Source organism: Rousettus aegyptiacus, unplaced genomic scaffold (genome assembly GCF_014176215.1).
Source record: "Rousettus aegyptiacus isolate mRouAeg1 unplaced genomic scaffold, mRouAeg1.p scaffold_m13_p_11, whole genome shotgun sequence".
NCBI lineage: Eukaryota > Metazoa > Chordata > Mammalia > Chiroptera > Pteropodidae > Rousettus > Rousettus aegyptiacus.
The window spans coordinates 89,774,557-89,790,354 of NW_023416286.1; the positions used below are offsets into that span (position 1 = coordinate 89,774,557).

Consider the following 15,798-nt stretch of genomic DNA (forward strand, 5'->3'; position numbering starts at 1 on the left):
AGTGACCTGGGAGCCAGTCTCTCAGGTGGCATCCATGAAAGTTGGGGTGCTAAATGTGTGGACATTTCTCCAGGGAGAAGGTGGAGATTGGTTTTATTGATGGAGTGAACTTGAGGGAAAATGCTGGGAAAGCACCCAGGGGCTCCTTCAGGCTCCTGGGAGAATTCTGGTCAGCATCCAGATCCAGGCTGATCAGAAAGAAGCCAGACCTTTGGGCAGCAGTTGAGAACGTGTGCAGCAAAACTCCTTTCACTGAGAAATTGGAAGATGAGTGTTTTTGCCTTTTTCTTCTGTGCTGGGCCTTGTAGGACATAGTCAAGGAAAGGCTTGAGTCCCCATTTCAAATTGCTTCTCTGTTTAATGTGGTCCTGGGGGACCTGCAAATGACAAGACGGGTTGGATCTCTGAACTACGTGATTTGGGAGCCAGGACCTTGGGTGGTGGCCGTAAAATCTGGTCCACTAGAGTCATTGTCCAATTCCCTCTTGATCACAAAAATTATATTTTCTAATTATAACTCAATATGTCAACATCACCGCTTTTGTTTATTGGATTCTCAGTGGTTTGGTTATTCTGATTCAGCACCCAAAACAAACCATATCAAGGTGTAGTAATCACTGAATAACCTTTTACTGAAGAGGACTAGACTTGTGACGTGGCACCTTTGTCAAACCATTGCTACAAGGCCTCCGTGGCTGGTCCGATCCTCCCCCGGCACAACCTTCTCTTCCATTCAACTGTGTTCAAGTCTTAACAATAGGCAGATATCTAGGCTAGGCTGTCTCCAGCATCTGACACCTGACCTAATGTTGCGCAACATCCAATGCTTATTTAAGAGAATAAAAATGCATGGCGATTTCTAGAAGACTAACTAAAATGAAGTTCTTATACATACATAAACCAAAACGCCCAAAGGGTTCAAGTACCAAACCCTGCAGCCTTGACACTACACACTCTACCGTCTCTCCTTATCCTTCTTTCTCTGCCTGACAATGCCCCTGCTGTATTTCATTTACTGAGATGGTTGCCTGCTTTTATCATGTCCAGGCCCAGATGATACTCAGTGCAGTATCATTTCTTTGAGATAAAGTTATGGCGCTGTTGCTGACAGGTATTACGACTCTATGAGAAAAGCATCCGAACGGCACAGAGAAGTATTTATTATCTGCCTCGGAACTGTACGTGGAGTCTCCCTACACATGTGACCAAAACTCACAGACGAGAAAATACAGCATGACACACGCGTAAAACCCCCTTAGGGCATCCACCAGTAGAAAACAGACTCTGCCTTTTAGAAACTATGTTCACGGATGGTTGAGGGGCCACTGAACTGATAATAATGAGTTTTCTGTGACGACTTATCCTGTTTAACAAAACCCTTCTCAGTGCCTGCCAAAAAAACTGTGAGCAGAAGTACCTGACTTTAGACCTTTACGGAGTAAATCTCAATTTTTGTAATACTATTATCATTTGCTGATTTAACAGGAAATTTAGGAAATGAGTGAGGAGGAGAAAAAGACGAAATGTTTAAGCTGCAACAGGGCTCTTTAGTTTGTTTTGTGGCGATTAACTTTCAAAACGACAGGGACAGAAAACACATCTGAATTCTCAGGTGCTGATGAAAACTTGAAGGATTGAGAAAGGGCAGGGAACAGGGACGTGTGTCTCACTGCTTTATTTCCCGTAGCTCGCACTGGTTCAAACGTATTTAATTTCTAATTCTCCACCATCTTTATAAAAGACAGAGAAATATATGCTGTGAGAAATGTGATTTATAATAGCATCATTATCCCGTAATTGAAAACACTGAGTGTTTGGTAGGCTGGTGGGATATGCCCATTAGAAATAACCTGTAGCTCTGGAGGCCAGAGGGTTGCTATGACAACCAGGCAAGAGTTTAATAATAGCTCTCCCTCAATGCTGGAAAATTGACAGAAAGATGAGAGCTCGAAATGCAAGTGTTTCTCATATATATGCAAACAAGCACCAGATACATTTATTCCTTTGCTCAATAAATATTCATTGAATGCCTGTGCTGTGCCTGGCACTAGATTAGGAGCTGTGGAGGGCACATTCCAGGGTAGGAGACAGATAATAAAGAGTAAACAAATCGATAAACTGGATAATTCCAGCCTGTGAGGCTGCCGTACAAGAGAGTAACAGGACCCTGATACTAAACACCCAGTTATCTGGACAGAACACAGAGAACCAGTCACGGTATATCTCAAAAATCTCGCCTTTAAGCTTGTAAGAGATTTAGTAGAAGTGAAACAGAGAATGACAGAAACCCAGCTATAAACTAAAGTATTACTTACTCTTCGCTTGCTAGCAGAGGTTAGGATTCTGTATGAAACTAAGCGTTGTTTTTTAAATAAGTATAGATATTTGTAATGAAAATTATACCGATAAAAGTTATAGCACATACTTGACAGAAGCAATTATTCAAAATGTCCTCTGGCAGCCGTTTTTGAAGCTTCAACAAACACAAAAAGTGACACTACGTGTATATGTCAGATAAACTATGATTAATCTGAAGTGAGTACAAGAATTCATCAAGAAACTGCGTTTTGAATAGATTATTGTAGCTGATGCTCCCAGCTTCTCTGAGGGGTTAAGGAGGAGATTACACTCACACAGCACTGCAAAAATGATCCAGGCACAGAAAATGCTAGAATATTGCTCAGTAGCCGAGCTTGCTCTAAGAAATGTCCAGTTTTCATCGTTTCTCTATAATTCTGAACAAAGGCCATCTCTCCCAAGCACCCTTGCAGTGACGTGTGTGGCCACATAGCTAAGATCTGGCCAGGGTCACATGACTGGAAGCGATGTGCACATGCCCTCCCTTCCTCCCCCACTTCTGATGACGGAATATGAACACGAGGGTGGGCCGTGAGGACCAGGACAACACCCTAGGGGAGCAGAACAGAGAAACAAGAAAGCTTGTTCTTAGATGACTCTCTAGCTCAGGGCCAACATACTAGATTGAACTTTTATGTGAGAAATGTCTGTCTTATTAAAACAGCTCTAGGGTCTTTGTACAAACCACCACGCCTAGATCCCAACAAATGTATAAAGTGAGAGGCATCGCCACTCCGTGATACCTTCTCTGGACAAAAAAAGCCCTGACAAAACAGATTTTGGTTCAGACTGTGCCTGAAGCGAGTGCCATCGCTAGATTTTTGTTACAGTAGGCAACAAATGTTCAATTTTATTTTCTTAAGATGATCTAAATTAAGGTAATATTACTTACCACCACGAGTCCTGGCTTTCTCTTTTTTAAGGCACAAGCACATCTGTTTTAGAAGAAACTTTGCCTGACATTTACATGAAGTCCTTTCTAGCCAGTGTTCCTAGAGTTAACAAATAGTTTATCCCAAAAGAATATTCTCGATTGAGACACGGTGGTTCTAAGCAGCAATTTTAGCTTGGGAGATGAGACTGTAAAAGTCTGACTCCATTAGAAAGAGGTGACTCTGCACAGCCTACGTTTTTAGAAAATGTCTCAGATATAGATGAATATTACGCAAAACATCTGTTCCCTACTCTCCCTGTGACTTGGACAGCCTTGAGTCAAGGTTAAAGATGTGAGGAACGAAAGCTTGACGAAACACACCCCAGTGACAAATGGCTCAGTGTCGGGGAAGGGGGGGGTCTCTTCTCCCCATCCTGCACAAAACCTACTGCCTCCATGGTACCCTGAGGTTTGGCGGCTGCTGAGAACAGTATCTTTGGGGGTTTTATGATTATTATTAAACTTTTTATATTACTATTAAATTGGTTTGTATATAATGAACCCTCCCATTGGTTCTAAAGACAACATTAATTATCTTATGTTTCTACTGAGTCACATTTTTTATAAATAATTTTGCCTCCTCCTATTTCCCTACTTTATCATATCTGCTATAATAAATGTTCCTTTAAAATTACTTAGAATAATGAAAGGGTGCTGAAGTTCTTGGGCAGGTATGGAAAGGAGGGACTGTCACAGATACTTTTCCTTGGGTCTGATGAGATTCAGAAGTGTCATATACTATTGAAATCAAAAAATTATTATTTGCCTTGGGGGAATCAATCAAAAGCTTTCCCCAGACTCTCAACGAGATCAGGCACAAAATTTTTTTAAATCCCAGCTCAACTAAAAATAATGAAAAGAGCTATTATAACTTAATTTCAATCTTTAAGCCACATTCAAACAAACTAATTACTAAACTAATTTCTACTGCCTCTTTCTGGAAACCCTAATGCTACCTGTCATTTGAACTGAAAAAAACTTGCAAAAATTTGGGTTCTTTGAGTTTTTCGGGCTATACATACAGATACAAAAGATAATTAAGGGCATTCTAAATCTTACAAATAGTAGTCCTGCCAACACCACATTGAGAACTTGCTAAAAGATGTAATTAAAAGGTGTGAAAACTGCGACAAGGTGCTTTCACGTCAAGAAGGGATTTCAACACTGCTAGTTATGTCGTGCACTACACAAGCAAGGGTGGTATACATTCAGCAGAAGCGATGAATTAAAAAGTCAGAAAGTCTGGGTTCTAGTACCAGTTTTATTTATAACTAATCACATACAAATCACTTACCTATAAAATAATGGTTAACATCTATTCCCTAATTCACAAATATGTCACAAAACCAAAGAAAACCTCTTTGGGAATGGAGATATTACCACCATTTAGCTTAGGCTTTAACTAAAGGTTGAAAATGACAAATTGACTGCATACCTTAATTCTGCAGGTGGATAATCTGGATGAATCAGCATTGTCCTATTTCACCACGAAAAAACAAAAAGCTATCAAAAGAAGTTACCAGTGAAGAAACAGTTGACCAAAAATGACACTACTAAGAAATAGCTTTGTGTTAAGTATAGTGCTTTTTAACAACCCTGACGTCAAATGGAACAAAATTTAGCCAAACAAACTAAAATCATGTTGGACCTTGTGGAAGAACATACACTACTAGAACACACATCCTATTCCACTAAAAATGTTCAATGGGAATGTTTTGTAGCATCTTCATATAGCCGATAAAAATTGCTCAGAATTTAAAAATCTCTTATGTCTCCCTTTCTCCATTCTTATCCTATGGTATTTCATTCAAAAATTCAGTTTCCCACCTGAGAGAAGCACACTCCTCAGTACTCTGCCAGGGTTAAGAATTGTTAGCCTTCTGTCACCAGAGAATACACACAGAAGAGGAATCGGCATGTCACTGCAGGAAGATTCAGGAAGATAATTCTAATTGAGTATACGAAGTGCTATACACTATCAAGCATCTGGTCATTTATCATGTATATGTACAATGACATATCTAGCAAACCCTCAAAATGTAAGCATGTATAGTTTCTTATATAATTAACGCTGTCAGTTTCATGTGATTTAGTCTCTATTTCTGGACTTTCCCTTACATATAGTGACAGTAACAAAGACTAGAGCATGGTTCACAGAGAAACACAGAACAGATAAGAATATCCTAATAAAATAATCATGTATAACACCACTGCTTAAGGAAATATTTTAGACGAAATATACTTTCACTACTGGCCCCAAATGCCATCATCCATTTATGTTATTTAACTGTAAACTTTTAATACAAAAATACCTTTAAGCTGATAACATTTAGTGACTTACAAAACTGACAGTATATTTCAATGCTACACAAAAACAGTTCTATACTTAAAACTTAAAGTTTTAAAGTTCTTTGCTGGCACTTGATTTTATAGTTGATAGATACAATAACTACTAATCAATAAAATACTGTTCTTAGCTTATACATATTTTCAAAACCAGTATTACCTCACAAAACAGGAAAGAAGAATCACAACTTGCTGACAAATCTAAGATGAACACGAAAACTATACAGTCAAAATATTTTAAGAATCACATAAACTTTTTTAAGACAATGAATAAAAATTTACACAATCGTGTCCAGTGGGGAAAAAAGGATTATTCCTCTGATTCAATGAAGCATTACTAAGTATAGATAAAAATATGAACCTACAAAGCAAGTTACTGAGGTTTTTTTTTGTTTGTTTGTAACCTTTGTAGATGATTGTGACACTGCTAGAATGGAAGTTTTTTTAGATGGAAAACTGGTCACTATTTGCAAAGACACATTTTATATTACAAATTTAAAACTGAAATTTCTTTCCAAACAGTAGAATCCTGTTTCTTTGTTCTTATTATCAGTGAGTATATGGCCACTCTGTACGGTATTACAAATGAAATCATTCAGTCACATTAAACATATATGTAATTTCTTTTTCTTCACAAAAGGGGAGAAAACTAAACTAAAACTTAGCAAACTATGAGTTAGAACAGTTTGTAAAAACCCACTGTTTTAAAGTTTAGGAAATCTACTACACTGTTCTGAAGAAAAGTATATACTTTTAAAACCCTAGCTAATAATTCCTATCCAATCTGTTTTCTATTATAAAAATTAAAATTCAAGTTACTGTACTTGTGGCACTAAACAGAACGTAAGATTTAATAATAGAAGACTAACTTAGCATAATTGAACATAAACATACTAAACAAATCAATACTGGACTTTTAGAACAGTAAATTATTAAATAGGTTTATTTTGGGGGGAGTGCTTAAATTCTCTAATACTAAATTACATTAGTATTTCAAACAATATGCTTTCTAAACCAAATCTGAAATTAATCTTTTCTTTCCCACTAAAGGGAAAGGGTACTTCTTTTAGCTACTTTCCAAGTAGTAAAAATACCTTAGTGTTTCAACCTATCTACAACGAACCCTGCTGATCCTGTGCATTTCACTGAGGCGCTACCTGTACCCACAAATCATCATCGGATAAAGAACTTGAACTTCCTGACTCAGAATCCAGCTCACTAAATCCACCCAAATCCCACTCAGTACTAGATTCACTCGGTATCTCTTCTTCCTCAGTGAGGAAACTGTGACCAGGGTCAAGGCAGGAAGGATAAACACGAGCTGAGAGGCAAAAAAAGTTAGAATCAAACTGAAAAAGGCCTAATGTGGTACCTATATTAATCCACTGGTCTCCACTAATGTCATATTCATACACGGTCACCCGGTTCTTTTTCCACTGCGGGGTGCGCGAAGTGATCAGCAACAATTTTTGGCCATGAGTGATGATCCGGTAGTTGCTGGTCTCGGACACCAAAGGAATATTATTAATCTGCCTCCATTCTGCTCTGACTGGGTTGTAGACCTTCATGACCGGGATGTCACAGATACAATAAATCTCATCATTGAAGACACAGGCTTCCTGAAAATCATGGCGCTTGAGAGAAACACATTTCAGCCACATGTTGTGGCTGGGATCATAGCAGAACATGCGCTTACTGTTGAGAGCATACAGATAGTTCTGAATCACCATTAAGTCAAAGGAGATAAAAGAGTGGGGTAGTGGAGCCACCAGTGCCCACTGGTTCCTCTGGACACTGTAGCACTCCACTTCCTTCAGCTTCACTCCGGTGATCGGGTCTCGCCCACCCAAGATGTAAATGTAGCCATTGAGGTAGGCCACATCCATGCCCTCGCGGCACAGCAAGCGATCTGCCAGCTGCTGCCAACTGTTCTGCGCCGGCTTATACACCCAGAGGTCTTTCCTGGGCTGGGCAGCGAGATAGATGTCGTGGTCGGGAGAGACACAGACCGCTAAGGTGGTCACAGTCCTAGTGTGAGCAAGGCAGGTCAAAGGTGACGGCACTTTGTAAATATCGCCCGAGTATGGGTCACAGCACAGAAAGGGATCTCTGGGATGGCCAAAGAAGATCACCATCTTCTTGGCACACACACCCAGCCTCTGGGGCGGATTTTCTGCTGCGGATACGACAGAGCTGCTGCTGCACTCCGGCTTTGGCACCAGAGACTTGCACAGCAGGTCACCATATCGCATCTGCAGGGCCCCTTCAATAAGGTCCAGACAGTACTTCTTCACAGTGGTGTTGGTCAGCAGCCCTTTCAGGTAATCCTGATCTTCGTCGCTGAAGTGTGCCCAGCGGACGCACTTGAAGACTTCGGCAGCGCTGGGCCCCCGCTCCTTGGGAGCCGCCTCCAACCACTGCACGGCCACGTGACACACTGTTTGCTCATGCTCTATGTTGAGACTGTCCAGGCGCAGCACGGCCAGCAGCTGGGCCAAGGTCAGATCTGCCAGAGTTTCCTCCCGAATGGGGCCCATCTGGCTGAGCTGCTTGAAGTTGTGGGCTATGAAGGACTGCGCCTGCGATCGCAGCTTACGATGGCCAAAGGCGTCGGCGAACTTGAAGATGGCGGTGCAGTTGGCCAGGTCAAGGCGGCGGGCCAGGAAGGAGGCACAGGCCTCCCGCACGTACTCCAGCTGCAGCATGTCGGAGGCCGCGTAAAGGCGCTCCACGTTGGCTTCACTCAGGGACACGCGACCCGTGTAGCAGTATTCGACCAGCACCTCGAAGGACTCGGCGTCCACGTCGTGCATGGTCACGTTCGCCTGCTGGCTCTCGTACATGCCGCCGGTGAACATGCTCTTGAAGTAGGGACACGCGGCAGCCAGCACGTTACGGTTGCAGGGGAAGAGGCGGCCCGTGCCAGGCCCGCTGCCAGGCGTCACCACCTCGATGGTCACATCGCACAGCAGCCGCGCGTCGTAGAAGGACTTGAGCTGTGCCAGCAGCGCGGCAGAGTGGGCCGTGTCCTTCAGCTCCTCGGGGCCCGTGAAAAAGGCCGACACCGAGGGCTTGTGAATCCTCTTGGGCCGCTTCCCGCCCCGGGGGCTGGCGAGGCGGCGAGAGCGCGGAGCGTCTTCCCGGGACTGCATGGTGGAGATGGCGGCGGGGCGCTAAAGGCGAGACGGGTGCAAGAACCCGACTATGGCTCCTCCTCACCGGGCTCCCGCTGGCGCAAAGATAACGGTATCTCCGGAGAGACGGCCGCACGAGTCCATTTACCTAAGTGAGCAGTGTGCCAAGGTGCCGCTCTCTTTACGGCACAGACAGCGTCTGACTCACCCTCTCCCAGTTCCGCGCCCTTTCTCCGCCTCGGCTCGCCCTCACTGAGCCCGCTGGCAGCAACCGAGAGCCGCCACCGCCGCGCTGGCAATGCCGCTAGGCGTCCAGGAGAACTACAGCGCCCAGCTGGCCTTTCGCGCCTCGAGGCATGCCGGGCCGGCGGGCCCACGGCGTAGGCTTATGGGCAGAAGCCGCTGTGAATGTCGGGAGCAGTAGTTTCAATAGTATCGCGAGATTTATCGGCCGTTCATTGTTCGGGTGGACGGAATTAGAAATAGCCAATTCTGTCCGATTCGGTATTATGGTAGAACTTTGGCTTTGGAATCCAGATTAGACACCCGTTCTAGTATTTATCCATGGTTTGACTTCTCTCTCAGAACTGTCTTGTTTTTAAAATGTGACTCATAACAGTAGTTCATAGCGTTATGCGAAGAGTAAATGAGATAAACTGCATGGGCTTATACAGGATTCTCTGAAACGCACAAGTAAAATAATGAAGTACTTTCGCAATACCTATTATCTAAAGGTTCAATAAGCTTTAGCTCTAATCGCGTTTATGAAAAATGAAGTACCCACTCATTTGAAATCATGAGCCTGTAGGAAAAAATTTAAACCCAGCAGATTTGCAGAGATCCCTTTAAATTTTTACATAATAGATTTTGTTAAGATTAGTTTTACTGGAAAATCGAGCAGAAAGTTAGAAGGAGCATCCACATATTCCACCCCCTCACAGTTTCCCCTATTATTAACATCTTGCATTATTATATACATTAATTATAAATGATAAATTTACACTGATAAATTTATACTGATACAATATTAATAGAAGTGTATAGTTTATATTAGGGGCTATGTTGTACAGTTATATGGGTTTTGTGAATATATATAATGTCATGTGTCCACCATTACAGTATCATATAGAATATTTTTACTGCCCTAAAAATCCTCTGTGTTCAACCTATTTATGCCTCCTCCTCCAACCACCCAATGGGAACCACTAATCTTAATATACAGTTTTACCTTATCCGGATGTCATCTAGTTGGAATCATACAGTGTGTACCCTTTTAAGATATATTCTTTCCATTAGCAATATTCATTTCAGTTTCCTCCATGTCTTTTTATGGCTTGATAGATTTTTGTTGTTATTGAATTATAGTACATGGTATGGATATACTATAGTTTACTTATCCATTCACCTACTGAATGACATTTTGTTTGCTTCAGATATTTGTGATTGTGAATCAACCTGCTAGAAACACTCACGTGCTGGGTTTTTTTTGTTGACCTACGTTTTCAACTCATTTTGGTAAGTACCACAGAATGTGGCTGCTGGATCCAACCGTAAAACTAGTTTTATAAGGAACTGCCTAGAGCCATCTCTTGGTTTGGTTATGTTGCTAACTATTGTTGAACAGAAACTCTCACCCCACTTCTCAAAGCTCTTAAAAATTCCCATCAGTTATATGCTTTGCCACTAAGGTGAAAATTCAGGGGAATTTTGGCACAGCTCAAAAGTGGCAGAATTTTACTGAGAACAACTTACAACTCCAGTGGCCACTTTGGGACACTTGGAATTTCCTTAAGCCTGGCTATCTACAACGTGCCCTCAAATCTTGGGGTCTGAGATCTCTTTTCACCAATGATCATCTTGTTTCACTTGGTATAAGGAGGCTGAAAAATAAAATGTTTCCAGTCTATCTCGAACTGTACGGTCTCTTAAAGGCTGTCTCTTTTACCATGTGTCCACAATCTCAGGGCCAGATCCTCACTCAGAACTCACCATGTGACCAAACAAGCCCTTTCTTCTACCCTCTATTCTTGCTTTTTCTGTGGATTCTCTTTTTCTTCCTTCAGTCTCTATTCTTCCTTTTTACCCCTCCTTGTCGTCATTAAACTTAACCCCCAACTCCCCCAAAATAAAGACCCTTATTATTGGTCCTTCCCCACGTATGAAAAAAGGCAAATATTCCTTAATCCTTGATCTCACTCAGATTTACATGTTGTGAGAGTCTTTTTGGATCACCATAAAAATAGGGAAAAATCTAGTAATCAATTCCGACTGATCCTCAGAGCATATTCTCTTGTGATCTATGATTTATAACAACTTTTGCCACTACTAGTGTGTCCCAGAGATGCCACTTTATTGTATGAAAAGCCAAATGGGCCACTTTTCAAGAGGACTTTCAATCAGATAAATCAGAACACCCCCGAGGCTTACATACAGGCCAAAATCATAAGGGAGAATACGTCAGAATCCATTCCCACTATCTTCCTTCAAAAGTTGATTGGTCAAAGATACAAAATAGCAGAATACAAAGAAATGAATCTATTTCTTACTAAAGACATAGTTTAGAAAATGTGTGGAAGGATTACTCAATCTCACCGGAAATGACTGAACCCTTTCCATCTTGGTTACTAGTGTCATTAAGGCTATCACCAGAAATGAGAGATATTATTCAAAACATACTGTAAATTAGTGAGGTGACCTTTCTCTGAAATACATACACTCAACATCACGGAGAGTCTGTTGCCGGAGAAAAAAATAAAAATAAAAACAATGTAAACTCGGGTTCTTTCGCCGCCGCCATCATCTTTGTCTACATCGCAACCGTGTCGCCCTACAGCATGGTCTGCTCCCCTGTTTGAGGGCACTGCGAGGCCATGCGCATGCTCCTGGCTGACCAGGGCCAGAGCTGGAAGGAGGTGGTGGTGACCAAGGAGACCTGGCTGCAGGGTTCACTCAAAGCCTCTTGTCTGTGTGGGCAGCTCCCCCAAGTTCCAGGGTGAAGACCTCAACCTGTCCCATCCAGTACCATCCTGCGCCACCTGGGCGCCCCCTCGGGCTGTGTGGACAGGACCAGCGGGAGATGGCGCTGGTGGACGTCGTGAATGGCAGCGTGGAGGACCTCGGCTGCAAATCCATCACCCTCTTTTAACCAACTATGAGGCAGGCAAGGAGGACTAAGTGAAGGAGCTGTTGGGGCACCTGAGGCCTTGGGAGACCCTGTTGTCCCAGGATCAGAAGGCTAGGCCTTCGTGGTGGACAACCAGATCTCCTCTGCCGACTTGCTGCTGAATCACCAGGTCCCTGCCCCGGCTGCCTGGACTCCTCCCCGCTCCTGGCCTAGGTGGCTTGCCCCGGTGCCCAGCCCAAGCTCAAGGTCTTCCTGGCCTCCCACGAGCACGTGAACCTGACCATCAGTCACAACTGGAAACAGTGAGAGCTGTAGCTCCCTCAGTAGGCAGGGGCCACCTGCCAACCCTCCCCAAGACCAATAAAATTCCCGAGAAAGGAAAACCAAAACAAAGAAAAAAAAAACAATACCAACTCAAAACTTTACAACTTAGTTTGACGGAAACAAGCCAGGACAATGGGCTCCCCCCAAAACTCCCAAAGACAGAGATAATTATGGATATTGAAAAGAAAAGGGACATTGGACTTGGTATTAAACAGCCTCAAAATGCAAATGTGAACAAGAGACCAAAAATTCATCTCTAAATGATTTTCCTCAGAGAATTCCTCCCTTTTTGGTGAACAACTAACTCTTAATGTGCAAGGGGGAATAATCATTACTGTCGATGGACAGCCCACCACCTTGCTAGTGGACACAGGCAACAATTTCATCATTAACATCATTATTCTCTGCAATGCTTTCCTAATCTAATGTGTAAATGACCTCCTTCCCTGCTCACCTGATTTTAACAACTCATCTGCTCCAAGCTTTTGCCCACGACAGACATCGAGTTTCTAAAAAACAAAATGAAATTATTCAGCCTCTTCAAGAGCATTTTCCAGGATGTGCCTTCTCCCTTGAAGGGGGCCCTTCGCCCCCTAAGAGCATCCACCGCCAATTCCCCATTCCCTGAGACCGAGAGACAGGCACCTCTGAGGGCTTCTGGGAGTAGGGGGCTGTTGCTGGTCCTGGCTCCCGAGCCTTCTTCGCTGTCGCTCTCCCTTCTATGCCAGGACTAAGGAAACAGCACCTGTCCCCACAGTGGGGACATACCCGCATGTCTGCATTTCAACATCTGAACACCTCTCGTTTCTTCTCCTGCTTTTGGATGCTCCAATTCTTCACGACCCTTTTCTCTTTTTAGACACAGAAACGGAAGGATATACATGTCCTTGTTTTCAGGATGGTTAGAAGCTTTTCTCTGCACATGGGCTACGGCTGTAACTGTAGCTAAGCTCTGACCAGAAAGAATTTTCCCCACTTGGGGATCCCCTTGTTCCTCTCTTGTGATAGGAACACTTTACGGCCTAAAACGTTATGACGTTTATCATCCTTCATCCTCTGGAAAAATAAAACAGGCAACAATGCTCTTAAATTCAAACCAGCCAAACTCTCTGAGGAACTCGGCCAGCCAAAGTCTGGCATGTAGCCCTGACGATGCTCATATCCTACACCTCCAGTCGACACTGATTGTTCCCTTATGAAATAATCCTGGCAGACCAGTGAGGATTCCTTACCTCCTCTGGTCCCTAGTTGGCCCTAATTTGATCCAACCCCACATCTATCCTTAAATACTACAAAAGTCTTACTAAATACACTCATATTTGTCATCGGCGGGTCAGGTTTCCTTTCCCATCACAGCTCTTACACGATCTTCAAATTCGAGGGTTAATCGACTGGAAAAGACCACCAAAAGGTCAATCCTGAATCTAAGTGCAACGGATCTCCCACCGTGTCGTAACCACCACTCCTGCTAAAAGACTGCAAGGGGTACAGCACGCGCTTTCTGTTTCACAATTTAAAAACGGAAGACGATTTCGGTTTTGTGCATAAGGAGCTTGGGAGTCACCACGTTCTAACGACAAGTGCAAAATGGAATAGAATCAACTACCCCTCTTGGATCCATGCGAGGGAGGACACAGGGCAAACAGCCGCTCCCCAGATTGCCGGACAGACAGGCGGACATGGGAAGCACTAGCTTAGCTTACCAGAGCAGAGATCCCGGAGCAGGAGCTGCTGCAGGAACCAAGGCCAGGGGAGGCAAACCTGAAATACGATGACACGGAGGGATCAGTGTGGACACTTGTAGGGTTAAATTAACTCACCACGGAGGGGCCCCATGCTATGGTGAGATTTGCCTGCAGGAGCTTGGCCTGTTTTCACAGTAAATATGGGAGAAAAACTCCTTCATACTTCTGAAGGGAGTGGGGGGAGGGGGGGAAACCATTTTAAAATACAGCAGAGCACCCTGTTCTTAACAGGGACGGGCCGCAGGAGGAACTAGTTAACCAGAGCCTAACCTGCTGGGGTCTTAGCGGGGCCTAATCGATTTAAAGGACGAGACGGACCGAACTCCACTCAGCTCGAGCCTTCCATTGGGAAGAAGGAAAACACCCAAGTCCAGCCCACTCTATCCCGCGTAAAGGGAAAGAGAACAATAAAAACACTTTTAAAGCTGACGATTCAGAATGGGTTCACTAAAAGACTGCCACGTGATCACAGATAGAACTAGAGCACATCTTCCCTCCCCCACACCTCCCACCGCATCGCTGCGGGCCTGTGTGCCGCAGTTCCTTCCACCCGCTACATCGTGGCCAGCTGTCAAGAAAAACTTAAAAGGCAAAAATGGAAGCCGAAGAGACAGAACATGCATCAGAACCAGCCGTGGAAGGGATGTTGGAATTATCAGACCAGGAGTTGAACACGATCATGAGTAATATGCTGAGGACTCAAAGATAAAGCAGACAGCGTGCAGATCCTGCTGGCAATGTAAAGCAGAGAGATGGAAACCTGAGAAAGAACCGAAAAGAAACAACAGAGGTTCTGTTTCAAGATGGCGACACAGGAAGATTGTTAACTAACTCACCTCCCATGAGCACAGTGAATTCGCAGCTATGTATGGAACTACTTCCTGGGGAAAAGAAGCTTAAAACCAGCAGAATGACCCTTTCGCTTTGGGCAAACGAGAGGGAAACCACATCAAGGTGGGCAGGAAAGGCTGAGACACGACGTGGCCATAAACCCCAGCCCTGGCGCGGGGAACCTACAGCAGGAGGACTCTCAAAACCCAGAGCTTCACCCTGAGGAGGGAGAGCTTTGTGGCCCACACTGGCACCCAGCTTTTAAGACCAGCACCTGAGAGATGAACCCTCAACACACCTGGCTTTGAAGGCCAGTGAGGCTTACAACCAACCACAAGCCGAGAGGGCGCTCAAAGGCTCCAGGTGCAGGAGGACCCGCCCCAGGGCCCAGCACAGAGGAGCCCTTTGAAGATGCCCAGACTTCAGGTGAAAGAGACTCATTTGCTAATTTTAAAGGGTTGGCCTGAGGGGCAAGGGGCCTGATGGGAAACTTTCCGGGGAGGAAGGCCGCAGGATGCTCTCACGGCTCTCCCTCTGCCTTGCCAGCGGGCTCCGCCTTCCCCTCCTTTCCACCAGGTACCATATTTATGTTCCAGCTGGCAGGCGTCATTTTCTGCCATTTCTGCCTTGCTAGATCTGGTTGTTGCCATTTTTTTTTTCCATTTCTTTCTGCCTTCCCTCCCACCCCCTTCTTTTTCTTTCGTTTTGTAGTAGGTGTCATCTTCCCATTCTCCCTCTGCTGAATCCCAGAGGGTCAGTATGTCCCAGAGGGTTGACCTGGCTTTGGCAGCTGTCACCCAGGGGATGCCCCTTTATCACCTGGCTCTGGAAGCCAGAGGGACCCTCCTTTCCTGGGTCCCCTGGGCCTGTAACAACTGGAGAGACAGTTCTTTGTGAACCACTCCCAGGGCACCTCACAGATAGGAGTAACCCCTAGGCTTTCTGAAAAACAGGTCTTTTTTTTTTTTTTTAAATCATAGTTTCTATGTTTCTAGACTTTGT

General features: G+C 44.2%; 1 protein-coding gene, 1 long non-coding RNA gene and 1 pseudogene across 2 annotated transcripts in view; 1 reads left to right on the forward strand and 2 right to left on the reverse strand.

Annotated features, from left to right (window-relative positions):
• Positions 1 to 14,904, reverse strand: part of LOC118609396 — a 29,952-nt gene extending 15,048 nt beyond the window's left edge. Inside the window, exons 1-2 of the long non-coding RNA XR_004953411.1 lie at positions 14,802 to 14,904; positions 13,924 to 13,981 (exon numbers count right to left, since the gene is read on the reverse strand). This is a non-coding gene — a long non-coding RNA (uncharacterized LOC118609396). The remainder of the gene's footprint in view (positions 1 to 13,923; positions 13,982 to 14,801) is intronic.
• Positions 4,534 to 9,098, reverse strand: LOC107517445 (kelch repeat and BTB domain-containing protein 6). The gene has a single exon (XM_016158165.2). The coding sequence runs from the start codon at positions 8,788 to 8,790 to the stop codon at positions 6,781 to 6,783; it is 2,010 nt and encodes a 669-aa protein (XP_016013651.1). The 5' UTR covers positions 8,791 to 9,098; the 3' UTR covers positions 4,534 to 6,780.
• On the forward strand, positions 11,482 to 12,238 carry LOC107517435 (annotated as a pseudogene).
• Positions 14,905 to 15,798: the final 894 nt, after the last annotated feature.

Bases quoted from the DNA above. Each gene is read 5' to 3' on its own strand.
- LOC107517445 (XM_016158165.2), bottom strand. From the start codon at position 8,790: ATGCAGTCCCGGGAAGACGCTCCGCGCTCTCGCCGCCTCGCCAGCCCC.